Source organism: Myodes glareolus, chromosome X (assembly GCF_982192425.1).
Source record: "Myodes glareolus chromosome X, mMyoGla1.1, whole genome shotgun sequence".
Lineage (NCBI taxonomy): Eukaryota > Metazoa > Chordata > Mammalia > Rodentia > Cricetidae > Myodes > Myodes glareolus.
The window spans coordinates 88,320,116-88,346,706 of NC_142053.1; the positions used below are offsets into that span (position 1 = coordinate 88,320,116).

General features: G+C 41.5%; 1 protein-coding gene and 2 long non-coding RNA genes across 4 annotated transcripts in view; 1 reads left to right on the forward strand and 2 right to left on the reverse strand.

The window, feature by feature from the left end:
• Positions 1–1,146: 1,146 nt before the first annotated feature.
• Positions 1,147–4,024, reverse strand: LOC148117400 (uncharacterized). The gene is made up of 3 exons (XR_015737003.1): positions 3,793–4,024; positions 3,260–3,390; positions 1,147–1,282 (listed from the first exon to the last, which is right to left on the reverse strand). It is a non-coding gene; the product is annotated as an uncharacterized LOC148117400 (long non-coding RNA).
• Positions 4,025–4,084: 60 nt separating this feature from the next.
• On the forward strand, positions 4,085–26,402 carry Zc4h2 (zinc finger C4H2-type containing). Its single transcript, XM_048417935.3, has 5 exons — positions 4,085–4,308; positions 20,308–20,479; positions 22,014–22,186; positions 23,209–23,371; positions 24,927–26,402. Exons 1-5 carry the CDS (start codon positions 4,256–4,258, stop codon positions 25,038–25,040), a joined length of 675 nt encoding a protein of 224 aa, XP_048273892.1. The 5' UTR covers positions 4,085–4,255; the 3' UTR covers positions 25,041–26,402.
• Positions 6,309–26,591, reverse strand: part of LOC125389384 (uncharacterized) — a 44,956-nt gene continuing 24,673 nt past the window's right edge. For both annotated transcript variants that reach the window (XR_015000184.2, XR_015736924.1), the window contains exons 4-5: positions 24,285–24,359; positions 6,309–6,711 (exon numbers count right to left, since the gene is read on the reverse strand). This is a non-coding gene — a long non-coding RNA (uncharacterized LOC125389384). The remainder of the gene's footprint in view (positions 6,712–24,284; positions 24,360–26,591) is intronic.

The window sequence follows — 26,591 nt, forward strand, 5'->3', positions numbered from 1 at the left end:
GAGTGAGGTAACCCATACCCAGAAAGATAACATTACATTTTTTTTCTTATATGTGGATGTTATCTTTTAATCTTTAAATATGTGTGCTTCAGTTAGAATAACTACAGAGTTTAGGTTGCTTGTAAGAGGCCGGGCAGGGGGTGTGGTGGGGAGGAGGGGAACCTTGCAAAGAATAGAAATCAGAATAGGAGGATTAAATGGGTTTGGGTAGAAGGGCAGATGAAGGAGGGACTATGTGAAGGGACACCTACCACCGAAATCCTTTTGAGAAGCCATATGGAAACATACAACTGCAGAAACTTCCTGAAATATATACATATATGAAATGAATTTAAACAGCTTACGCTACCAGGTAAAACCCCCCAGTGCTAGGATGGGTTACATGTTGAGTCACTGGCCAAAGTAGCCTCATAGAACTACCTCACTAAAAGTATAGGCTATTGCCAATGCTATCGGTTACCTTCTATACCCGATGATAAGGTTCTATTGCTGAAGACAAGAATCTTGTAGCCTCTGATTCTCCAGAACATGGGTTCCTCTTGGCATGTGATTTGTGCCCTTTCCAGGTGTGGAGAACAGAAGTGGGTTTTGCTTCAGGTTACCCATCATTTTACTTTTTTATTCAAAAATGTTTTCAAGCATGGGTTGTCCTTGTGAGTGTATACAGCCTTAACTTATGGGAACTTTGCTCAAGGCCTTGTTTAATTCTCAGAATATTCTCAGAATACAAATTATCTGATACGTTGAATAAAGTTAGTTATTGCATGAGACTTTAGTGTGCCTCATTATTAGGTCCCACTCTCTCAGGTTCACACCACCAACTAGGGCAGTAACAGTCAATATTTTTTTTTAGTGATGGATACATTTATTTTAAAACCTTAAAGATTAGGCCTGATATGTAGCTCATTGGTAGAACACTTGTTTACTGTGCAGAAATATCAAGTTCCATTCTTAGCATAGCAAAATTAACAAATGAGCAAAACCAAGAAAAGACCTTCAAAGTCTATTCCTGAACTGCTTCTACGTATCTCCATATACAACAACCACTTCTACCCCCAAACAATACTATTTCATATGAAATAGTACTTTATGTTTGTTTTTGTTAGGGTTTCTATTGCTGTGAAGAGACAACATGACCACAGAAACTCTTATAAAGGAAAACATTTAATTGGGGCTGGCTTACAGTTTCAGAGGTTTAGTCCATTATCATCATGGCAGGAAACATGGTGGCATAAAGTCAGACATGACACTGGAGAAGGAGTTGAGAGTTGTACATCTGGATCTGCAGGCAAGAGGAAGAGAATGGCAGCCACACTAGGCCTGGCTTGAGCTTCTGAGACCTCAAAGCCCACCCTCACTGACACATTTCCTCCAATAAAACTATACCTACCGTAACAAGGCCACACTTACCATTAGTGCTACTTCCTATGGGTCTATAGGGTCATTTTTATTCAAACCACCACAATGTTTATCCTGGAACCCATTTGACTTTTATTTTAAATATTTTTATCAAAAGCATTTTTTCACACATCATATTCTGATCAGTTTCCACTCCCCCCGCCCCCCGCAATTCTTCCCAGCTCCTTCCCACTTCCTTTCCCACTTACATTCACACCCTTTCTCTCTCCCTCACCAGAAGAGTCACTCTGGAGTCTTCTTGAATTCCATCACCAACACAAAACCAAGAATCCCAGCACAATTAGCACCTGCTCAAGCATCTTCTCACTCGGCAGCTATCTATAAACTTGCAATTTCCCCAGGAATCTCATCAGGAATTCCATTTACAGGCAAACAACACATACTGAACTCCTTGTGCAAACCACAGTGGTTCTTAGTACTTTATCCGATTAGAGATCCATCCAAGGCATCCGAGAAGTCACTTCACTTATCTCACTTAAGAAAAATTGAGAAAACAAAAGATTTCTCAGCAAGCTTTTGTGATGTTATCTGAGAGCCACCAAAATGATATTTATGGCTAATACTATAACAAATAATTGTGACTCTCTTAAGGAGCCCATATGTATACTAGGGGATATCTCACTTTCTGGGACTTTGCTTTAGAGAATCCCATATCCATGGTCTCAGTGTGCTTGGGGTCTCTTCTTTTCTTAGTATCTGTTTTAGTCAATGTTCTATTGCTGTGAAGAGACACCATAACCACAACAACTCTTATAAGAGACACCAGGACAACATGGGAGGCATGGTAGTACACAGGCAGACATGGTGCTGGAGTTGAGAGTTCTACGTCTTGATCTGCAGGCAGTTAAGAGAGAGAGAGAGAGAGAGAGAGAGAGAGAGAGAGAGAGAGAGAGAGAATGGGCATGGCTTGAGCATTTGAAGCTCTAAAACCTAACCCCAGTATCACACTTCCTCAACAAGGCCACACCTCCTAATCCCCTAATGACCAAACGTTCAAACTTTGTGCCTGTGGAGTTCATTCCTATTCAAATTACCACAATATCTTTAATTAAATCTCTAATTCTGCTCCCCAAAATTACACTTTCTGTGGAAGCCATGAATCCCAGTTTGATATGGGTCTGGGTTCCTCAAAGATTAGGGTATTTCAACAGTTCGATGAGAGGGACAGTGTGCAGGTGAGTCTGTTAGCTCACCTGTGACACCCCTTTCTCCTGGTTTCCATGCCTATTCATCTTCTTCGGATAACTAACGCCCTCTTGCCAGCTCTCATTTTCTTTAGTTCTACATTTTACTTTCACTGCTACCTCCAGTTTAATCACTCCAGTGCTTTTAAATTATTCTATTTTGGAGTTATGGGTATGGCTTAGTCGTGGACTGCATACTAAGAATGCATAAGGCTCTGGGTTAAAATTCCAGCACCAAAAAATGATATAGAGTCTAAATATAATTCTACACTCTCTGGCATATAGTAAACACGTAATAAATGCGTACTTAATAAATGTGTTCCTATAGGATTAATTCCAAACTCTGGTCTGACATTCCAAGGTATTTCAAAGTCTAGCTGCTGGGGAAGGAGCTCCAGGTTTCTTCAGAGATGCTGCCCCTGGCTGGTTGCCCATTCTCCAGCGGATGGCCCTTTACCCATGCACATGCTGCCAGCACGAACTGATGGCTTTAAAAAGAATACACGAATTTAGGAGGGAGATGGTTCCGGGATGGGTGTGAGGTTAGCAACTGGGGAGTGGATTTACCCAAATACATTGTATAACACATATAAAATAGCCAAAGAAAAAAATTAAAAATATATTTAAGAAAATGTGTCTACAATTTTTCTACCTACCTTTTCTAGACATGTCTTCCACTTCCTTTTCTCCTGGATTTCTCCAAGAACGCTATACTCCAGGCTCCCTGGACCATTTTCCCTTTGCATTTTCTCTATAGGCTATTGCTTCCTGGAACTCTCACTCTTCTCTAGAAAACACTTATTATTAAAAACATATTTACACCTTATCTGTTCAGGTTTCACCTATGCATCTCTGCATTGTGACATCTCATTGTACACTGTTTAAAACATTATGTTTCAATCTCTTTTTCTCAAAGGCAAGAACTTCCTTTTCGACGCTTCAGTGCCTCCCTCAGCACACCTTTCATTGACTGGTAAACGATAAACTGGTGAACAGTAGTAGTTCAGTGGATGTGGAACAAGGACAGAGGTCCTCCCCACAAGCCCAGTTTCCTGTTTTTTGAAGAGTCCCCTTTCTCTTATCCTCCTTTTTCCCCCGCCCCCGTATTTTGAGCAGCACTCTATTTACATCTCAATGTTAATACCTAAGCAGCTAGAAGACTTGGCATTTTGAAATCTAAATCACTCACAGTTTCTCTCCAGTCCAAGGTATTTCGTTATAAAAGATTCCTTAACCTATTGGGGTGTGTAGGCATGAGGCCCGAGGCCGGTGATAAAAGGTATGTTTTCTCATCTTCCCAGTTGCTTTCGAGATTTCCCCTATTTTGCCGCACACTGGCAGGACAAACATCTTCATTCCCTTGCACGCCTCATAATCTTGACATAATTATCTGTGACATATTGATTTAAAGTGCCGCTACAGGAAAGGGAACAGGAATGCTTCGCTTGGCCTTCTGGGAGTTGTAGTTCTAATGGCACCCGGGCTGCCTAGTCAGCCCTGGAACTGCGGACTACAGCTCCCAGGCCTTCCTAAGCCCCTACCACACAGGCTCAAAGCCACAAACCAGTAGGAGGTGGCTGTATTGTATCTATTGTATCCCTTGGCTGGTGCATTTTTACAGTTCTCTGGACGTGAAATTGAGAGTGAAAAGCATGGCAGATGAACAAGAAATCATGTGCAAATTGGAAAGCATTAAAGAGATCAGGTAAGCCCTTCGCTACTTAATGCAGCATCCACCCTCCTCGATCCCGCCTCCCTTCCCCGGCATCCTTGGGAGCAAAGAGAACTGTTTTTCTGTGGAAACTATCTATTGTTGGGCTACTTGCAAAGAGGGGCGGGAAAGAGGCCCATTCATCACAGACTTACAGATGAGGTGAAGAATGAGGGGGAAAGGGTAATTTGAAGTCGAGCCTAGAGGAGGTAGTTGGTGGAAGTGTGTGTGTGTGTGTGTGTGTGTGTGTGTGTGTGCGTGTGTGTAGAGAAGGAGGGGAAATGGTGATGCCTTTCCAGATGTGGCTGATATAGAATAGAGGGAGACACCAGGAGCTTGTCACCAGACAGCTGTATTCCTTTTTGGCATGGAGACGAGAGCTAGCATTCACAGACACATTAAAAAAAAAAAAAAATACTTGTTTAGTACAAGTCGCTTTTCGCTTTTTGCTTTATAAAAGTTGATGATTTTCTGTTCAGCTTCATGATCCAGAGCTTGGGAAAAGCCTTTCGAGAGCCAAGTTTAGCTGGCCTGCCCATTCCGTTTGCAACTTTGCTGTGGCTGTAGCTGGGGATGCAGATGAGCCTGGGGGGGGGGGGGTGGGGGGGCACTGCTCTTGTCTCCCTGAAACTCTTTCAGCACTTTTTTTCCTATCCTGACGTTGGAAGGAGGTTGCAAACTATGGGTGTGTGAACAAGAGGGGGAGGTCTGCCAAACTGGGAAGTGTCACCCCTCCAGCAGGCTACTCTGCAAGCAAGTTTCCATATTTCAGTGAGATTCCTGCCTCCAAAACAGTAGTACCTGAAGGGCTGGCAGTGTGGGCCACCCCTGCGCTGCCTAAGTACCTGCATGTGGAGAGTTTTTCAGATATATGGAGAACGAAAAAAGAAAAAAGACACATAGGGGATATCTTTTTAAGAAATTGGGTCATGAGATTTAACCTTGACAAATTTGACAAGAGATTTCACCTCTGTGGTTTATGTATGGGATCTCCACATAGTAATGGGAGTGAAGAACCTTGGTTTCACCTTCCTATTGGAGGGATTATATCTTTCCTTTTGCAAAGCAAGGAAAACTATCATTTATTGAGCCCCTGCTATGCCAGTGCGCCCCCTCCCCCAACATTTCTGCAAGTGCCTTTGCTGTGACCTTTGTCATAAGTGGAAAAATAAAGGCTTGGAGAATCTGAGTGAGTTCTCATAGTCACGAAGCTTAACAATGCCACAGTTGGACAGGAATGGAGTCTGCCTACAAAGACTCTGTTCTTCTGACTATTTCCCACTGAAGGGTTGCTTCTGTCTTTTCCAACAAAAGTGTCAGGAGGTAGGAAATGAGACTCCTAGGTGCAGGAGAATGCTAAGGGTGAAGCTAGTGAAAAGCTTAGGCCTTTGAGGAGAAAGCCTCTAACTTCAGTTTTATACTCTTTATGGACTGTAAGATAAATTTGTCTTAGCTGGGCAGTAGTGGTGCACACCTTTAATAATCCCAGTACTTGCCAGAGAAGCAAGCAGATTTCTGAGTTCGAGGCCAACCTGATGTACAGAGTGAGTTCCAGGATAGCCAGGGCTACACAGAGAAACCCTGCCTCGAAAAAAACAATGTGTGTGTGTGTGTGTGTGTGTACATAGATACATAAACATACATACATATAATACATATATATGTAAAATGAGCTTATCTTTTCTGCAGAAATGGACTATTTGGGATCAAGGCCATCAATCTCTAGTAAACATAGGTCCCTTTCTGTGGACTCCAAGTTAAGAGCCACGATTTCGATTCCTCAACCATGTTAGATAGTAGCAGGAGAGATTTAGAGAGAAGGCTGAAGTTCCTCTCTAGTAGCATGGTCATACCCCTTGATTGTCAAGAAAGACCCGGTGTAAAAACTGGATTTCTGTTGAGAGTATCAGGAGGCCTACTAAGACAAAAGATTAAAGTCAGATCCAGAATATTCAACTTTTATTGAAAAATTCTCACCATACCAATAAATCTACTTGAATGAGAAAACACACAGATTCTAATATTGATAACCACAGATTCATCTAACAATAGTTTTAAAATGTCCATCATGAAAATGCTTCATTAAGCAATACAGCACACTGGGAGCCTATAAACGTACAAAAATTGGAATGCAGAGAAACTCCGGACTTTTAAACAGTGTTGAAAATGTTAAAGACTCCAGAGACTTTTGGAGTTGGAATACACGCCAGTCCGCATTATGTTATTGTCGTGCATCTGTAAGAGCCAGGAAGTACAAAGCATTGGTTTGAATGAGAATGTCACCAGCAGGTCTGGTTTCCAGTTCGTGGTGCTGCTCTTGCCACCTGCTGCCATCTCTCTCCTGCCATTATGGACTTCGCTTCTGAAGCCATGAGCCCAAATAAACGCTCCCTTAAGCTAGAAAAGAAAATACAAAATCAAAGCAAATAGACAATGTCCGACAGCAAGAACAACAAAAGCCATGAGGAAGATGCTCAGGGGGATTGTTAACAAGCTACAAATTCAACAGATAGGTTCAACAGTAAGATGGGGCAGACAGAACAAAAAGAGTCAGCTTAAACCTAAAGCAAGAGAAACCACAGTGAGATTATTACTAAACTCTAAAAATTCTCACAGTAGAGACACAGGACAGAATGAAGAAATAGTTTGAGAAATAAGGACTAATAGTGTCAAACCACCTCCAGATTAAAAAAAAAAAACGAATCAAATACTAATAGATTCAACAAAAAGAAATCTTCTCCAAGGCATATTACAATCAGCCTTCAGGAAAAGAAGGAAAAGAAAAGAGAATCTTGAAAGCTAGGCAGGTGATAAGAACTAACCCCCTAATTATCCCTCTGAGGGGGGAAATTAGAATGACAAATTCCTCGACAGAAAAATCAAGGTCCTAGTAGAAAGAGGTACAACATTTTCAAGTGCTGACAGCAAAGACCTGCTAGTGTAGAATGCTGTGTGCAGGGGTGATTTTATGCCTGAAAACTGAAGATGCTCTCGCCTGCTGGAGCTGGCCTCAGATGGGCTGTGAAGGAAAGTACTTAACATAGAGGAGAAAACACACAGACATCGTAAGCAAAAACATGATAGAGTTGACTTTACTTTTTATTTTGAGTTTTCTTAATTATGCTTGGTGATTGAAGGAAATTTATTTTATTTCATATTTTATTTTTATATAGTAATGCCTAAAAACTTCCAATAACATTTCACATATGTATGTGGTATACTTTGATCATATTGAGCCCTATTGTACTCTCTTGTCTCCTATTTCCTGGTTCTCTTCTTCTTCTTCCCTATAAGACCTCTTGAAGGACATTTTCTAACATAATTATAATCTCAGTGTATATACAGGGATATTTATGATATTTTATGGATAGGTGAATTTACAGAGAAAATAGATAATATATTTCACTAAAGCTGGTGCTATGATGTTAGAAGATACCACTAAATTCTTTACATCTAATGTATTTCTGAAAGCACACACTAAAAATTTTATGCAAAGAGATGGCTGAAAAGTATTAAAAGTAAGCAAAACTGAAATTCTAAAATATGTATAGTTCATTCAAGAAAGGCAGATTAAAAAAAGAAAAAAGAGCCAAGCAAGCAAGCAAGCAAACTCCCAAATAGAAAATAGACATGATATATAAAGTTTAAAAGGCAGATACATTTATATATATATAATGATATGATTCTATTGTAGATAACGTGGGGCTGGAGAGATGTCTTAGTGGTTAAGAGTCCCCACTACTCTTGCAAAGGACCTGGGTTACTTTGGGACTCACAGCTGTCTTTAACTACAGTTCCAGGGCTCTCTTCTGGCCTCCATTGTATGCATGCATGCGGCATACTAAATTCACAGAATATAAACATATACATAATTGAAAATATTGCATTTTATTATTTTGTGTATATAACTGTTTTGCCTGCATTTGTGTCTGTGCACCACATACATGCAGTGTCCCTGGAGGACAGAAGCGAGCCTCGGATCCCCTGGGACTGGAGTTAAAGATGGGTAGTAGCTGCACTGTGGGTGCTAAGGATGGAACCCCAGTCTTCTGGAAGAGCATCCAGTGCTTTTAACAGTTGAACGGTTGTTTCAGCCCTCACGTTAAAAAAAAAAAAAGCTCAATAATTCAAAGACAAGGAAAAAGAGATTTCTACAATGTATTTCTGAAAAAACAATTCACTTATTTTTGTCTGTAACAAACTCACTTAAAAATAGTGATGCAGGCAGATCATGGGTAAAACAACCTGTTAACCTGCAAACAATAAAAAGTGGGCTGTCTCGGTAGGACAGGCACTTATCATGCAAGCCTGGCAACCCAAGTTTACTCAATCCCTGAATCCCACATAAAGCATGTCCCGTATTACACATGATGCATGCATGCAATGTCATTATCAAGTATCCTCATAAATGCTGATAATCCAGTTAGTGTTCCACTATGCACAGTTCTTGAACTTCAAGTTATGATTACCATTATTTTAATAGTCATATTAAAAGAACAATCTATTTTGTTAAAACATTAATGTTCTTGGACTGTAGTAGCAACGATGGTGGCATTTTCACCTAATGAAGCCAAACTAACATACACATATTGATAGAGGTCTAGAAGCATGCATATTTATATTGATTATTACACACTCCAAAGGCTTAATTTGCAATGGGAAAAGGTGTTAGGAATGGATTCTCTCATCACAGTGTATTTCCTGATTGTACCCCTCAGAAATTCTGTTGCAATTCCATGCTATGTTTCAACAGTCAGCTTCCAAATTGCACCTTGGTCTATTTTATGTGTTGGTTTCCTGGTGTTATAAGTAGCAGTCAAGGAGAAAAAGGAAAGACAAGAGTGAAACAAAAACAAGTGTAGTAGAAAATAGGAAAAAGCAGGAGAGCCTTAATGAAACAGAGAAAATGAGTGTCATTGCCGTAACATGAATGAGAGCTTTTCACAAACTCATATACATGCCAATATATCTAACATGCTTTTGCTGCCAATGCACACCTATCATGTATGTGTATGCACGCGTGCACGCACACACACACACACACACACACACAGAGAGAGAGAGAGAGAGAGAGAGCTTTCTTTATACAAAGAAAAGCTCAGTTTAGATATGTACCACTGTACCACTGTTTAGGGGCACCATACAGGTACATCATCCAGGGAAATTCTGTGCTGAGCACTCCACCTCATTTTCCCACTGTGTAGACCCTCCATAGACCCATGGCTTTGTATATTATCTCCAAACTTTTAGGGGCCACTTAGCATCCCTTTCCAATCTTCAGCCCTACGTGTACACCACAGTCTGCTTGGCTTGCTCAGCTGGGTGTTCTACAAATTCAGCTACTCTTGGCCACCTCTTTATGACTTCATAGCTCTCTACTGCTGTTGAACTGCTCCCCTGGAAACTCATCTTAATGTTGTCATTCCTGTTACATTTGCCTTAGCTTGAAACCTAAAATTCAGCATTAACCTTCTATTTCTCACATTAACATTTCACTCAAATTCCTGTCTTATTCTCTACCTCCACACTTACTGCCTATTTTAGGCCTTCATCATCAGTACCCTGCATATTTGTGATATTGTGTTCATTTCCACCTACAGAATTATTTCCCTGTCTTAGTCTCTTGTCTGTCTTTAATTTCATGCATACTGTTATGAGAATGACCTCCCTAAAATAGGCATGATGTTTTCCCCTCAAATACCCCACCTTTTTTGCATAGCTGTATTTTGAACTCACAGGCCATTGCCCACTAGTGGCTTGGCTTGCATATAACTTCAATCAGTTGCTAATAGTATATTTTTCGTTTTTATTTAAAAGATAGATTACCAATTTGATCACATGCTCGTTCAGTCCCAGTCCAGCTGGCTTTGGTGAGCTCAACTAGACTCTCTGAATGTGACTGACAATGGGGCAGACTGAGAAGCCAATGATAATGGCACTGGGGTTTGTCTCTACTGCATGTACTGGCTTTTGGGATCCTAGTCTGTTTGGATGCACACCTTCCTAGGCCTGGATGGAGGGGGTAGGGCCTTGGACTTCCCACAGGGCAGGATACCCTGCCCTCTCTTAGGACTGGAGGGGAAGGAGAGTAGGGGGAGGGGGAGCAGGAGGGAAATGGGAAGAGGGGAGGAAGTGGAAATTTTGAATGGTATCATTTATAAAGCAATAAAAAAGAATGCAGAAACAAAAAAGATAGATTACCAATATATATTGCTTAAGAGTTGGTAGGTATATCTTTGGGAAAGCGTTGTTTTTGTTGTTCTTTCTTTCTTTATTTATTTGGTCTTGTGTGTATGTGTGCATGTGTATTCTGTCATGGTGTGAAATTCATTTTTGCTAAGAATCAATTATTTCATGCTGTTTATCTGTTGGATATGCATCTGCCTGTCATTGTTACTATGGTATTCATAACTGCAGTACACACCACATTCCAGGTTCACCATTCCCACCTTAACTGCTGACTACTCCTTTCTTTTACTTTATCCTTTAACAATATAGAAATTCATTTCTCTTTCATATATTTCCATGCTCGAATATTTTGCTTGCACATATCCTTCATGCTAGATTGTTCTGTTCTCTTCCTGTGCCTGTGAATTCTATTTGTTCTTTCATGGAAGACCAAAATGAAATGCCACCTTTTATCCCAAACTTTCTCTAGTGCTCCAGATCAAAGGAATCAGTAGTCTGCCTGAGCTGTACAAAGAGAACTGTGCAGTTTTTAATTGATTGACATGTGCTCTGTCTTAGTTTTTTTTTCTTTTTTTCTGTGATGAAACACCAGGACCAAATGCAACTTGGGAAAGAAAGGGTTGATTTTGCTCACACTTACCGTTGTGAGCAGACCATCACTCATGTAAGTCAGAGCTCAAGGAAGGAACTTGGAGGCAAGGACTGATGCAGTGGCCTTGGAGAAATGATGCTTACTGCTTTGCTTCCCATGGCTTGCTCAGCTTTCTTTTACAGCACCCAAGACTACTAGCCCAGAGGTGCCCTGGTGCACAGTGAGCTGGACCTCCCACATCAATCATCAGTCAAGAACATTCCCTACAGACTTTGGGGCATTTTCTCAATTAAGATTCCTTCTTCCCAGATGACCCTAACTTCTTTTAAGTTGACATAAAAAGTAGCCAACACATGTGTTCTCTCTCTGCTTGCTTGCTTTTTCCTTCCTTCCTTCCTTCCTTCCTTCCTTCCTTCCTTCCTTCCTTCCTTCCTTCCTTCCTTCCTTCCCTCCTTACTTCTTCCCTCCTTCCTTCTTTCTTCCCTCCCTCCCTCCTTCCATTCCTACCCCCCTACCCCCCTTCCCCCCTTCATCTAGTGCTCTGACAATCTCAGTACTGGGTTTAATAATTGTTTAAGCCCCAAGGTTTGGACAAGATTAAGTCCAGGACAGCTTGGACCTTTGAGACTTAAAGTCAAGCCAAACAGTTGTGACCACAGGAGAAGGAACAGAAAGAATGGAGTTGGACCTTGGTATTGAGCTGCAACAGTCTTTAAAGCATGATACTTTGCTTTTCTCTTAGTAGCTAGTTTTTCCAGATAATCTGATGAACTTTAAATACAGAAACCTTGGTATTTAAAGAATGATCTTACCTGGCTAAAGGAAGCAAGAAAAACTGACTTTTTTTTTCAAATTCAATCAGTGTCATTTACAGAACATGTGTATTGATCCATACACAGAGCTGGCATATTAAGTGGAGGCTGATCATGTAGATTGAATTGGGCCGGATCTGAGGGATCTACCAGTTGGCACTTGGTCTTTTTCCTGAGTTTCAGATGCAAATGTCCAACTGAACACTTAACCAACACTTTTGCTTCTCATACAGACACCAGCAGAATTCTCGGCCCATCCATACTACAAGCATCCTCTTTCCTCTGTTTCCCCTATCACGGCAAATGCCCCCACCAATCTTGAGGTCCTTTATTTCTCTTGCCCCTGTGATACCTCACATCCAAATCTTTAGCATACTGTGTTCAAACTTGAATATGCACAATGTTCCACCCAGAGGCCAGCTTAGTTAAAGGCTGCTTAGACCCATCTGCACAGTCTCCAACTTAGTAGATATTGAGCCAAGACTGAGAATGTATATTTCTAACAGGTTCCCAAGCAATGCTGGTGTTTTGGGTCCAGTTCTTGAAAAGCTGTACACTAGTAAGACCTTGCACATGATACCATCAAAATGGAATCTGAGTTTCACTGACTAGTTTTTTTCTACTTGATTATCCCATGCCGAGGCCCTGTGGGATCTAGCTGTCCTACCGTAACTTTTTGAGTGAGTACTGTTTTTGAGTTTTTATGAAGTTTGTCACCAGGGGAGCCCGCGAAGTTTCTGCAAGTACTGGATAACCCGTATCCCTAGTCAATGCTATTTCTTCTTTCATGAGAGCCGTAAAGGAGGCACTCTGAAGAAATCCTCCAGCTGATTTTTCTCTTCTTTCTTGGAAAACATTTCTTCTTTCTAGACCTGTGTCTGGAGAAGATATAGCTTAGAAAGCTCAGGAATCCAATTTTGAAAACTTTTATGTAAGGTTATGTTTCTTGGGATTCTGGAAATTCTTTAAGGGAGCACCTGTGGTTTTGCTGGCATGCCCTGGCCTTTCCAGCTGTTCTTTAGTCTTTGGGGAGGATCTCCATAGTCCAAAGGCACCTCGTGTCGTTATCCAGTTCCTCTGTACAGGCTATATGGAGGCTTTCTTATAGAATTTTCAAGATTCCAAAAAGTTCCAGGTATTCCTTTCTTTACCCTGAAAATTGACGAGTCAGTCAGGACGAGAACAAAGCCATGTTTCATGAGTTTATAGATGGGACGATGCTTGGGTTCACAGTCCTGGGGTTTCGACTTCCTGAATATGTGATCCCAGGCAACTCAATTTGCTTATCTCATTCGCATAATCTTGTCCTTCAAAATGAAGCTCAACCATACCTATGAGTAAGGGTGTTGTGAGCATGACCTTTCATAGCGTATAAAGTTCCTAGAGCAGTTGCTAGGATGTAGTAGGCTCCACAAATATAATATCTATTACAATTAATCAAAGCTGCTATACAATAACACATTTTGTGGTACCAGGAGCTTATATATGTTAGGCAAGCACTGTATCACTAACTTAAGTGATGTGTTCCTTAACACATGTTTCCTTCTAACACAACCAGGATATGCCATTTCATTTGTGTTGTATTTTCAATTTCATTTAATTCCAGAAAGTTTTAAAAATTCTTTATTGATTTCTTTAGCCCATTGATCATTCAGTAATGTAGTTTTTAATCTGCATGAGGTTGTGTAATTACTACCAGTTTTGTTTGATGTTGATTTCAGACTTTATTATAGTGTAGTCAGATAGAATCTGCAGCGTTGTTCAACTTTTCTTTATTTTTGTTGAGATCTGTTTGTTTCCCAGTAGTTAGTGTATTTTAGAGACACTTCCATGGGCTTCTGAGGAAAGTGTATTTTAGTTGGTATTTGCATGGCATATTCTGTCAATATGTTAGGCCCACTTGAAGTATAATGTCATTTATTTCTGATGTGTGTCTGTTTAAATTTTGTGCTGTGCTCTGTCTGTTGGAGGAAAGGGAGTATTGAAGTTATCTAGTCTTCCTGGGTTGGAGTTCATCTTTTTCTTCAAGTACAATGGTTCTCTTTTTATGAAATTGGGTGCACAATAGTTTGGTGCGTATATGTTTAGGGTTGTGCTAACTTCTTGATTAGTTCTTCCCTTGATTAAAATGTAATATCCTTTTTACAGTTTTGTAGATTATAATTACATCATTTCCCCCTTCCCTTTTCTTCCTCCAACCCCTTCTTATGTACCCTTTTCTCATTCAATGCTTAACACATTTATATATGTCTAAACATGTAAATACAACTTTCTCAGTCTGTATAATGTTACTTGTTTGTATAAGATTTCAGGGCTGCTCATTTGGTATTAGATAGCTTATTGGGGAGCTCTTCCCTGGAGAGAACTGTTTCTCCCCTTCTCAGCATTCTTTTACTGCCTGTGGTTTTTCGTTTAGGGTTGGGGCCTTGTGAGCTTTCCTCCATCCACGCTGCCATGTCTATTGGTGTCATCCTATTTCAGGTCATCTTTCAGCAGCCATGTTTGTGAGACTTCACGGTTGTAGCTTCTCTGACATTTCTAGGAGGCACAATTTGATAGCAAACTTCCTGTTGCTTTGGCTCTTACTAACCCCCACCCCCCTCAACCGTCGCAATGATCCGTGAGCCTTAAAGTGCAGGATTTGTAGATAGGATTAGGCTCCAGATCTTGACTTTCGATCAGCTATAGTTTTCTGAAAATGGTCTTTGCCTGTTGCAACGAGAAGTTTCCTTGATGACTGGTGAGAACTGCACTTATCTATGCACACAAGGATAAACATTTAGAGTTCTGTTAGTGGTTGTGCTGGTCTAAATTGATGGTTGTAGATTCTCCTCCAATAACCATGGCTTCACTAGCATGGAGTAGTTAGCTAGATTTCCAATACCATGGGAAACCAGAGGCATGATTTCTCTCTTGTTGAGTGGGTCTTAAGTCAGTTAGAGAATTGTTGGCTACCACCAAGGTATGCATACCACCATTGCACCCTTAGGGCTATTATATCATACTTGTTGGTGTGGTTCATAAGCAGCATAGCTGGCTAGGACCGTGGATGTTCCCTCTTTTGGAACCTTGTGTGGCATCTGCTGGTACCATGAAAGCTAGTCTTCAGGGAGAAGGCTTTCAGGTCATATGCAGTAGCTTGGATCCGTTGGGTCCTGTGCCCAATGTACATAGTGTCTTTAGCAATAGGTCCCTATGTTCCACCTCTGGGGGGCAACCAAGGGCGACAGAAATAGCCTATCATGGTTTAGAAGTCTCTTGGAAAACCTTGACCAACAACTCAAAAGAGGGTTTCTCATTCTTGGTGTTGGGTTTTATTAGCCTATGGTTTTTTTTGGGGGGGTAGCATTGTCAGCCCAGATGGGAAAATTTCATATATATATATATATATATATATATATATATATATATATATATATATATATCTGTATTGTGGCTATTTATGTAGATAGTAATATGATTTTATGACTTTTTTTAGACATCCTTACTCTTGCTTACTCTCTTTTTTTCCCTCCCTGCCCAATTAAAACTTCCAGCCTATTTTTCCTATTTCCCCTTCAGATCATTTGCACCCTGCTTTTGTACTCCGTACTGACCCCCCACACACACACAGGATATTTCCTTTTTACTTTCCTGATGCAGTGATTTGAATGAGAGTCACCCTCATAGGCTCTTATATTTGAATGTCTAATCTCTAGTTGGTAGACAGTTTAGTGGAAGATTAGGAGGTGAGTCCTTGTTGGAGGAGGTGTGTCACTGTGGATGGGCTTTGCGATTTCAAAAGCTCACAGCAGGCCCAGCCCCCCCCCACCCCTCACCCTCACCTGTGGATCAGGATTTAAAGGTCTCAGATATTGCTCCAGTGCTATGCCTTTCTCTCTGAAGCTGTAAGCAAGCCTCTAATTAAATTCATTTGTCTATAAGAGTTTTCTTGGTCAATCGAAATGAAATTGCCAATTAACAGGGGAGACCGAGCCCCAAAAGGACATCTCTTGCCACCAAATGAAGCTTCCAGTACCACGAATCAGTTCCATCTAATTGAGTTGTTGGTCAAAGAAGTCCGGATGGGAACTCCCAGACAACCCAGGCTGTTGTCAAGGCTGTATAGAATGGTATCTACAAACTGATAGCAAAGCCCTATTTCTGAAGACAACCCTTACACAACTCATTGAAAATGGAGAAGTTTCTACAAAGAGCCTTCACCCCTGTGGGCTAATGTTCTCGGTATAGGAAGGTACTCTGCATGCTAATAAAAGAGAAGCGTTAACACCAAGCCAGCTACAAACTCATCAATCTACAATGATGTCCTGCCTGCAAGATATTCTAGAGCAATGGTGACACAAAGCTTGTGGGAGTAACTGACCAATATCTTATGTGTCTTCTGGCCCACTCCGTGACATCAGATGGTGCTTGGATGACCAAGAACCAAATACATGATAGCCCAGGGACCTATGCTAAAATCAAATACTACTGTCCTACTAAGGGAATGTAACAATAAAACAACTAATGACATCCTGCTATACTCATACATCAGTGCTCTGATCACCCACCATCAGAGAGATTTCCTCCTACAGTGAATGAGAACAAGTCCTGGGACCCGCAGCCAGCCATATATTATGCAAATAATGAGAGCCCTTGAAACTCTTAGCCCTAAACAGGGTGCCTCCAACAAATCCCTTCCCTTAGGGCTCATGGAACCCAGTGGAATAGGAGGCAGGAAGAGTTTCAAATCCAGAGGGGATGGAGGCCATTATGACCCAAGACCTTCTAAACACAGCAGGCCTGATGCACAGATGAACCTAAAGAGACAGAGGCAACATGCTTTTATTTTCCCCACTGTATCATTTTAGCATCTTTTCTTGAATGTTAAATGGCTGTAGTTATGTGTACTTGTGTTCAGATCTTTCTTTTGTTCCAATAGTATGCATATCCGTTTTGTGACACAACCATGTTATTCTTATCTTGGCTCTGATGCTGACATCTTGAGATCTAGAGTGGCAATCTCCCTGCATTGCTCATGACTGTTCTGGCTCCCACTCTATTTGTAAGACTTTCCCTTGAGTGTCCTAGTTGTGCTGTTCAGTTTTTAAATTCCATTTTCATTTTATGTTGAGTGCTCTTCAATCTTTTTATCTCCTTATTGAGCTGCATTTTCCAATTCGGCATTATCCTGGTTATTTTATTCAGCCTTGTGTTAGTCTTTTCTTGGGTAACAGTTAAGCCTTTATTTCTTTGAGTTAATTCTCTCTAAATTCACCAAACTGTTTGTTTCTGTTTTCCTTAAACTCTGAATTCTTTGATAACATTTATGGTGTCTTTTTTTTTAAAAAAAGTTCTGTATCCTGGGATTAATCTAAATAATTGTTCTTACATAAAATTTCTATAGGACAGGTGGATGGGGGCGTGAAGGGGGGTGGGGTGCATACTGTCTTTGAACCTTTATATTATTTTGCAGTGAGACCCGGGCACATGGGCTTCTTGTTTTGGTTGTATGTTTGATGTGGACACAGAAGGCTTGGCTGGTTCACAGGACTTGCTACTCAGTACAAGCTGGCAGTTAAAAATAATGTGCAGGTGGGTCGCACCAAGCTGTGTCCAGACCCTGATTGTGGGCTCTAGGTTGAACCTGGAAATTGATAAGAGTTCAGGCACGGGAGGGTCAAGCATACTCACAAGGCTGGGCCATAACACAGGATGTATAGGTCTGTCTGGCCTTGAAGTATGGTTCAGGACCAAATATTCATGGGGGCAACTGTAATTGGAAGGGGTTTAAGCCAGCAAGTGTAAGTATGTTGCCTGTGTTTCTATAGCACACAGATAGGCTAGAGGCTCCCTGGCAGGGAATGTCTGGGGGATGGTGGGTCCTAAAAGGAGGATGAGGGTCAGGAGAAAGTCCTGATCCTTGGCAAGCAGCTGCAGGGCTACCTGAGTTGGGAGGGTCTGTGCCAGGGAGTACATAAAGATAGGTTACCTGTGTCTTCCCTCTGTATGGGCTACATAGAGAGTTCCCTGGAGAGAGGGTTTCAGTGTCTTGTGGGTCCAAGGAGAAAGAAGGGTCAAGAGAAGGTCACAACCCCAGAAAAGCATCCACAATTTGACCAGGGAAGGACTGTGCTTGGGTGCACAGGCAGGTTACCTGTATCTCTGCCCTATGTGGATTGGCTGGTGGGTCGCTGGCAGTGAGAATTTCACCATGTCATGAGTCTCAAAGTGAAGAGAGGATCTGGAGAATGGTCTCGTTACTCTCCTTATTTAATTGATCATAGACTAGGAAGGCTTTTTTTTGCCCCTTAATAGGCCATTATTCGTATTCTACTTACAAGATGACATATGTTAATGAAGCTATTCCAATCTTAGTAACCAGCATTATGCCTTACAGCACACATGTAGTACTTGTAAGTCGTTTGTTCCAATGTCTGGAGCGCTGGGGTGAAGGAGATAATCATGGCTGAACTATGGGCAGAGTTGGGGAGTACACTATCATTTGTTGATCTCTCATCATGGGCCACGTAGCTTGGGAACTTTACGTGCATTAACTCATTTAATTCCTACCACATGGCATGGGAGGTAGGTGGTATTATTTCCCTGTTAGTACCGGAAAGTCAAAGCTGAGAGAAGTAAGGAATCAGATGATGTCACTTTCTTGATATTTAAAAATTGAAGAATCCCTTTTCAGCAGAGGACGAAAGACTTGATTCATGCCAGCATCTCAGCTGTGTGTTGATCTTTTCCAAAATCCCTGGATTCATCTAGCCCCCCCCCTTTAGGATCCAGCCCCGCTAATCCATCTTTAGTTGTTCCTTTCATGGGTTGTGTATTTCTGCTCTGGGGCCTTTGTTCATGCCATCCTCACTTCCTGGACTGCTTTTCCTTGTAGCTCTGTATTCTCTGACCGAGGAGGACAAGTGTTCAATAAATATTTGTATTTGTGTATGCATTTACTTCTTAGTGCATACTTATTAAATATAGTTAAATGTAAATTTAAATGTTATTATTATTCAAAGGCAAATATCTAATAAAGTGCAGAACCAGCACACATACCTAGGTATGAGTTTAAAGTACATGTTCTTTCATGATGTGTCTCTGCCCATACAAATGGGTTCTTGACCTAATACTCACTCAGCTGGCTGTATGAATCAACATAAGATACTACTCTAATTATCAGTTTCCCACCTCTAAAATTGGGATAGAAACAGGCAGAGTCCAGATGTTCTGTATATAATATAGAAGAGGTTGAGAATAGAGGTCTAGGCAGGAAGGGGTCTAAATAAATATTTTTTCAGTAAAACTAAATATTGTTCCTCTATAAAAAAGGTCAAAAGCTCCATCAAGAGTTCTTCATACGCCTGATAACTTGACTCAAAGGTAATGTAGTGTAGTGTGTAACATGCAAGTATTGTAGTTACTTTTGCATCACTATGTCAATGTTCCTGACATAGGCAGCACAAGGGGCAATTTTGATATGAGCCAGCCATGCTATATGGTATGAACACCATCAGCCACACGTTTAAAGTTAAATTCATTAAAATTAAATATAATTTATATATCAGTCCTTTAGTTATTTAGTTATGTGCCCAACAGGCTATGTGTGCTATTGCTTTGGAAGGCATACACACAGAGCATTTTGGTCAGTGCAGAAAGTTTATTGGACATTGCCTCTTTAGAATCTCTCAGGTCACTGTTGCTAGCTCTGGCTACCTTTGCTAGGAGTGCTTTGTGGTAGGAGACTCTTATTTGCAATCAGAGGCTCTTTAGCATCTCTGGCCCATATCCACTAAAGGCCATTATTGTTCTCCTTTGACTCAATGCCGCAGCTGGAATCTGCACTGTCCCTTGCAAACATCTCACTTGCAACTCACAGAGTTTTTCTGTTTATAAAGAATTTCCTAGCTTGATGTGGGATTCCCCTCTTTATGCTGTGAATACCATTGGTTAATAAAGAAACTGCCTTGACATGATAGGGTAGAACAGAACTAGGTGGGGAAAACTAAACTGAATGCTAGGGGAAGGAAGGCAGAGTCGGAGGAGAAGCAATGGAGCCACAGCCGGAGACATGCACAGAACCTTTGCTGGTAGGCCATGACCTCACTGTGATCCACAGATTAATGGAGGTGGGTTAAATTAAGATGTAAGAGTTAGCCAATAAGAAGCTAGAGCGAATGAGCCAAGCAGTGATTTAAATAATACAGTTTCTGTGTGATTATTTTGGGACTGAGCAGCCGGGAACCAACAAGTGGCCTCCCTACAACACTAACTCTTTCTGAGATGGCTCTGATTTTCTCTTGTCTGTGAAAGCAAGGGTTAGAAAGAGAGCTTAGAAGGAAAGGCCTAACTCTGCTTTCCATTTCTGTCTTCCTCCATCCTCCTACTGGCCTGTTTCCTGCTCTTGAGAAATTTCAGGAACAAGACTCTGCAGATGGAAAAGATCAAGGCCCGCTTGAAGGCGGAGTTTGAGGCACTGGAGTCCGAAGAGAGGCACCTGAAGGAGTACAAACAGGAGATGGATCTCCTGCTGCAGGAGAAGATGGCACATGTGGAGGAACTCCGACTGATCCATGCTGATATTAATGTGGTACGTGGCTGGCTGCCCACCTGTCTCTACGCTTGTTAAGGATGAGCGAATAGAGGATGTTGTTACCTCTCATTTAGATGTCACTGTGGCTAGCTAGCTCAGAGGAGAGGGCTGTGAAGTAGAAAATTCCAGAAGTTCTGAGGCCAGCTCTGATTATGTCACCGACTAACAGCAATGGACAAGTCCTTTATTTCTGAGCATCGTACTTTCTCCCTGTATTATGAAAGGGACCAACTGACCTTCGAGGGTTCAGTCTGTTCTCGTGTTCACATTCTGGAAGTCTGCAGCTTAGGAAGTAGCCAAGGAAAAGTGGACTATATGCCTGTCCCTTGAAGGTAACATAAAATGCTCAAAAGCTCCCAACAAGACCAAATCAATCCTCTCTGTCTGTTTACCAAAGTGGAAACTCTTGGAATACTGTGGATAAATTGCTGAGTTGACAAATTCCCTTGTTTGGAGTTACTCGGTAATAGTCTAGGCTTCTTTACTGGTTATTCCTTTATCAGAAAGTGGAAAGGGTTCACCTGTGAGATCCTTTCCAATCCTTAGAGCCTATGACATCTTTTTTAAAATTCATTTTTGATGGAGCTAAGTTTTTCTTCTTGACAAACTCGTTTCTGTGGAATTACTTATTTTCAGAATGTTTTCAGCCCTAGAATTATTAAAAATACATAAATGAGGCTGTGTAAGACCCTTAGGGTCTTATGTGGTAGAGAGAATAAGAATTTGGGTCTCCTGGAGGGAACCGTAGACTTTGCTGCAAGCTAACTGATGATGTAGAATCAATAGAATGAATCATGTTTTTTTTCAATAGAGGGGTTGAGAATCCAGGCTGGTAGTCGTCAGACGAGAGCATGAGGGTCAGCTGGAGGGCCCATTAGAGCACAAGTTGTTGAACTTTACTCCAGAGTTTCTAGTTGCATATGTTAGGTAAGGGATTGAGAATGTAAAATCCTTTGTTCCTAAATGCTAATACTGCCACTGCCGCTGCTGGTGGGGCATGTGGATGGGGTGATAGGGTGGAAGTGTGGCGACCAGTTTGAAAACAGTTAACTTAGGAAAAATGTAACTGGCTTGGAAGACGTAAGTCTCCCATTTCTGTGTAGGTTTTGTTCATAAGGATCTCTGTGAAAGCCGAAGCTTCTTTCAGCTCACTGACCTCTACCGTAGACTGGCGATCCAGGTGAGGTGAGCGAGATGACCTCTAAAGGCAACTCCAGGTTGGAGGTGTTGGTCATTTGAGTAATTTAACCACAAGTTTATGAGCTGTTACTCCGTTAATTCCTATATTAGGTGATTCACATGAATTCAATCATCAAATCTTCACTAAGACTGCATGGGGTGTGCACTATTAAACTTTCACTATCATAGTGATGAAGAAACCGAGGCTTGATCCGCCGTGTAGAAAAGACATAGTAAACTTGACCAACATAGGTTGGTCTCCCTCTGGAGTCTGTGCTATTATGTGCTCAGTTCTAAAACATCTTTGAGAACTTTGGGATCTTTTCTGTTCCTACCCTGCTCTATTTTCCAGATGGAAAACACCATTAAACAGTCGGAAAATGACTTAAACAAGTTGCTAGAGTCCACCCGGAGGCTTCATGACGAGTATAAGCCGCTGAAGGAGCATGTGGATGCCCTGCGCATGACATTGGGACTGCAAAGGCTTCCTGACTTGTGTGAAGAGGAAGAGAAACTCTCTTTGGAGTAAGATGCCTGCCCTCTGACCCCAAAATAACACAATGTAACAGAAGGGAGGGGCGGGGGGGGGGGGGGGCGACACAGATGGACATGGATGTTTACATGGCCTGAAAGTCCGAGTACATAGTTCTCTTCTTAGGCCTGCCAGTGACTAATTCCTTGCATGACCTTCTTCAAGTCTCTGTGCTGACATATTATAAAGAGCAACGATGAGATGAAGTTTAATGGGTGACTCTTTAAAATGCTTTGTGCAATTTTTGACAATGTAAGAATTTTACCTATGCACTGGCATGATAGCTCAGGGAGTAAAATGGCTTTCCACCAGCCCTGGGGACCTGAGTTCAGTTCCTGGGACCCATGGGGTGGAAGGAAAGGATGAATGCCTGCAGGCTGTCCTATGACTTCTGTCCTATTACATGGTAGCGTCATGTGCCCGCCTACACATACACATGTACAAACAAATTTAATATAACATTTAAAAATAACTTGCCTGTGAATTTTAAAATGCCACTTTCCAAGTTAAGGTCTAGAGGAGTATACAGAAAGGATGTGCTTCCATTTTCCCCAGGACATGGCCTGTCCTTTAATGTCAAGACCCATAGTTAAAAACTAGGCTCACTTTAAAGACAGAGAGTTCATCCCAACAGGAGGGAGTATATCCTAAAGGTACAACGGATTCCTGTAGAAGTAGTGAGCTTCCTGTTCCTACAAGGAGATAAATATAGGCCTGGGAATGCTTGGTCTCAACATTGCAAGTGACCGTCAGATAGACAACGGGTCTAAATATCTTGCTAGCCCTAAGATTTCTTGATCATCTGCATCTATCAGAGTTAAGAAGAAAAATGTCTACCTTTCCTACTGATCATGTGTCTAGTACTAAGGGGAAAAGAGCCATGCACTATAGGGAGGGTAGTGCTGCTAGAGAAGATCCTACTACAATTTTTGGTTCCTTAGCATAGAAACTTTAAGAGGGGGCAAGGTTCTTCTTGCTTTCAGAGTGATCCAGCTAGTGTCTTTCATCTCCAAAGTTACTTTGAGAAGCAGAAAGCAGAATGGCAGACAGAGCCCCAAGAACCTCCCATACCTGAATCCCTCGCTGCTGCAGCTGCTGCTGCCCAACAACTCCAAGTGGCCAGGAAGCAGGACACACGGCAGACAGCCACCTTCAGACAGCAGCCTCCGCCTATGAAGGTGGGTAAGCTAGACTGGACCACAGAGGATGCAAAGTGTCCTGCAATGGGAGGCTGACGAGATGGTGCTTGAGGTTGTGGCCTTATTTATTTTAGATCTTACTTAAACAATGTTTGATTGGTACGCAGAGGATGGGATGTTATGTTGAATCCATGTTGCTGCAAATCCCCAGAGAGATTAGAATACAAGAAGGCTGGCAGGCCCTACTGAATTAGAATTTTCTAAAGTTTAGAAAGGTAATCCTTATACAAATACATAGTGAACATATATCATTAGTGAGGGATTCAGCAGAATCACAAGGCAGGTTCTTAGTACATTTGGCAAACAGATGTTTACATGGTTGGAAAGAAACACTGAAATAAATTTGGAAATTTTATACAGAAATTATTTATGTCTTCTAGAGACATAAATGTAATACCTTCAGGATTACCTTTCCTTCCCACTAGAATTAATTTGCATTTCTACTAGGCCAAAACTGTTTGTGGGTTGTCAGTGAAGCATCACAGAATTGGGTCAATAGTAAATAGTCAAACAGATGCTTTACTAGAGTGCCTTCCCAGTAGACCATAGCCTACAGGTAGAGTCTGGCTTGTTACATGCTTTCATTGAAAATTTACTGGCGTGCACACATGCCAGGTGATTTGTGTGTTGTATTTTTTTTTATTTTGTTTGAGACAGGGTTTCTCTGCATAGCTCTGTCTGTCCTGCAATTCACTCTGTAGATCAAGCTGCCTTCGAACTCGGAGATCTGCCTGCCTCAGCCTCCTGAGTCGTGGGATTAAAGGCATGCACCACCACGTCCAGCTTGTGTGTTATATCTTAACAGAGTTGAATAATTGCAACAGACCAGTTAATGTGAAAAGTCTAATATATTTATGGGCCACCCCATGACTCAGGATGTAAAAGCACTTACCATGTAAATGTTATGATTTGAGTTTGATCCCAGCATCCCATGGTAGAAGGAAAGAACCAGCTCCCAAAAACTGTTCTAGGAGAGAACCGCAAAGTTGTCCTCAGACCTCCACACATGTTCTGTGGCACATGTACACGCATCTCTTCATTTCGTCGCTCTCTCTCTCTCTCTCTCTCTCTCTCACTCACACACACATACACACACACACACACACACACACACACAGACACACACAGACACCACTCAATTTTAATTAAAAATACCCTTTAAAGTCTAAGTATTCACTATCTTGGTTGCTATAGAAAAATGTTTGCTAATTCATCTTGTCCACAACAAGTTGATAGTACATGAGAGAGCTGGTTAGAGATAATGTTCTGATATATTGCTGCATAGATATATAGTTCTTATTTTATTTCCAAGTTTTACGTGTATGTTTTACACATCTCTCTCTACGTTATATCCTTTGCTCCTATGTTCTATGATCTCCAAGAACACTGATCTCTACCTGAATATTACTGCTAACTGTTCCTTCCAAATGGAAAATTGTAATTATTTTCTGGGCCCCTGAGTATCTGCAGTCTGAACCATTCCTTAGAATAATCTGACTACACTAACTTTATTTATTCTGTCTACCCCCATCAGGCCTGCCTGTCATGTCACCAACAGATTCATCGAAATGCACCTATATGCCCTCTTTGCAAAGCCAAGAGTCGGTCACGGAACCCCAAAAAGCCAAAACGGAAGCAGGATGAATGAAGAGAAGGTGAAGGGCTAGACCTCTGTTGATCATAAACCCTCCCCTTGGCCAGAGTGATAAATGTCCTGATTTTCTAAAAAATACCCCTTCCTTCTCCTGAGTCTTCTATTTAATTTTCTGGAAGAAGAACACCTTTCTCTTTGCTCTTATTTCTTTCTGCTCTTGGGATATCAGGTTCAAGAACAGCTGTGGTTTGGGTGCTAATGACTGGGTCTCATGACCCCTTCTCTCCCTCTCACATCTCAACTACTGTGATGGTTTGGAGGTGACTGAGGGGTAAAGGCCCTGATTGACTCTTTCTCTTGTTCCCAAGGACTGGAGCCTATTGAGCTGCAGGGTATAAGGACTGGAGGAGGTCCATGTCTTACTTTAAGAAAAGGCCTCAATGATGTCCTTCCCTCTTTTTTTTTTGCCTTAGGTTCTGAAAGGATAGCAACTTTATTTTTGCTGGACTTCCCAATGGGCTGTATCCATGTATCTTCCCAGTATTCAGGTCATCATTAGAGCCCCAGGAGTAACTTAGACAGGTGTTCTTTCTTATAGTAATGTGTGAGGCTCTGGTGTCATGCCATGGTTCTATCCAAGTCTTCCAGGTATACTCAAGTTTTTGCATACCAGGCTGGGCATCTGGAGATCCCAAGATCTGTAGGTCTTTCCTTCTTTACTTTTTTTTTGTTCTTTGCAAATCAGTAGACATTTGCTGCAGTGAAATTAGGGAGTTAGACCCATGCTCCAAGTCTCACCCAGTTCACTGCTGAAAATAGGAGGTCTGATGGCTATGGTATAGGAATGACCTTGGCTGAGAATCCGGGAGCTGACTTTAGCTTTGTATTTTGTTCAAAACCCATCACTGTAATACCCACTCAATTACCATCACTGTATCACTGGGAGGATAGAAGTGAATATGGTATTATATGAATGCCAATAATTTTATACATGTAAGTGGGTATGACTTTGTTTTCCATTCTTTCCTCGCCTTGAGTCTGTCTTCTCTAAGGTACTCAGTTAAAGAACTTATTGGCCATTCTTTTCCTGTTGGTTGTGTAGGTGACCTTTCTCTGCCAACCAAGGCCACTAAGCTCTTCAAGCCCCACAGCTCACGCCTTTATCAAAGCTAAGCCTCCTAGTCATGTTGCTCTTAGACCTATGGGATAAAATCAGGGCTGACTGATTAAAGGTTTAGCTCCAGGTGTCCATCCCTGGCTGGGAGAAAAGGGAGATATTTATCAATTTTTGTTTCTTTTTTTAACTTTGAGCCACGATAATATGTGTTCCAAACATCAAAGATTCCTTTGTCTTTTGAAAGTAAGTGTTATGATTTTATAAATCCTTTTAAATAAACATTCATTTGTTGGAATAAATGCTATTTGGGTGCATTCTGTACACTCGATGACAACAACAATAAAAGTAGAAAGGGGAAAATCAAAAAAGACCAAGAAGGCTACAGAGATGAGACCGGGAGCTGGGAGCACTGTGGTTGGAGATTGACAGACAGGTGGCTGGAGCAATGCTGCCTGCAGTGACCATACTGGAAGTGCAGGCCAAGAACA

What these genes read in the sequence shown, in the direction of transcription:
- Zc4h2 (XM_048417935.3), top strand. Translation starts at nt 4,256, where the DNA reads ATGGCAGATGAACAAGAAATCATGTGCAAATTGGAAAGCATTAAAGAG. An exon ending in GAAAGCATTAAAGAGATCAG is followed by an intron (nt 4,309 to 20,307) that starts GTAAGCCCTTCG and finishes GAGAAATTTCAG; the next exon opens with GAACAAGACTCTGCAGATGG. An exon ending in GAAGAGAAACTCTCTTTGGA is followed by an intron (nt 22,187 to 23,208) that starts GTAAGATGCCTG and finishes TCATCTCCAAAG; the next exon opens with TTACTTTGAGAAGCAGAAAG.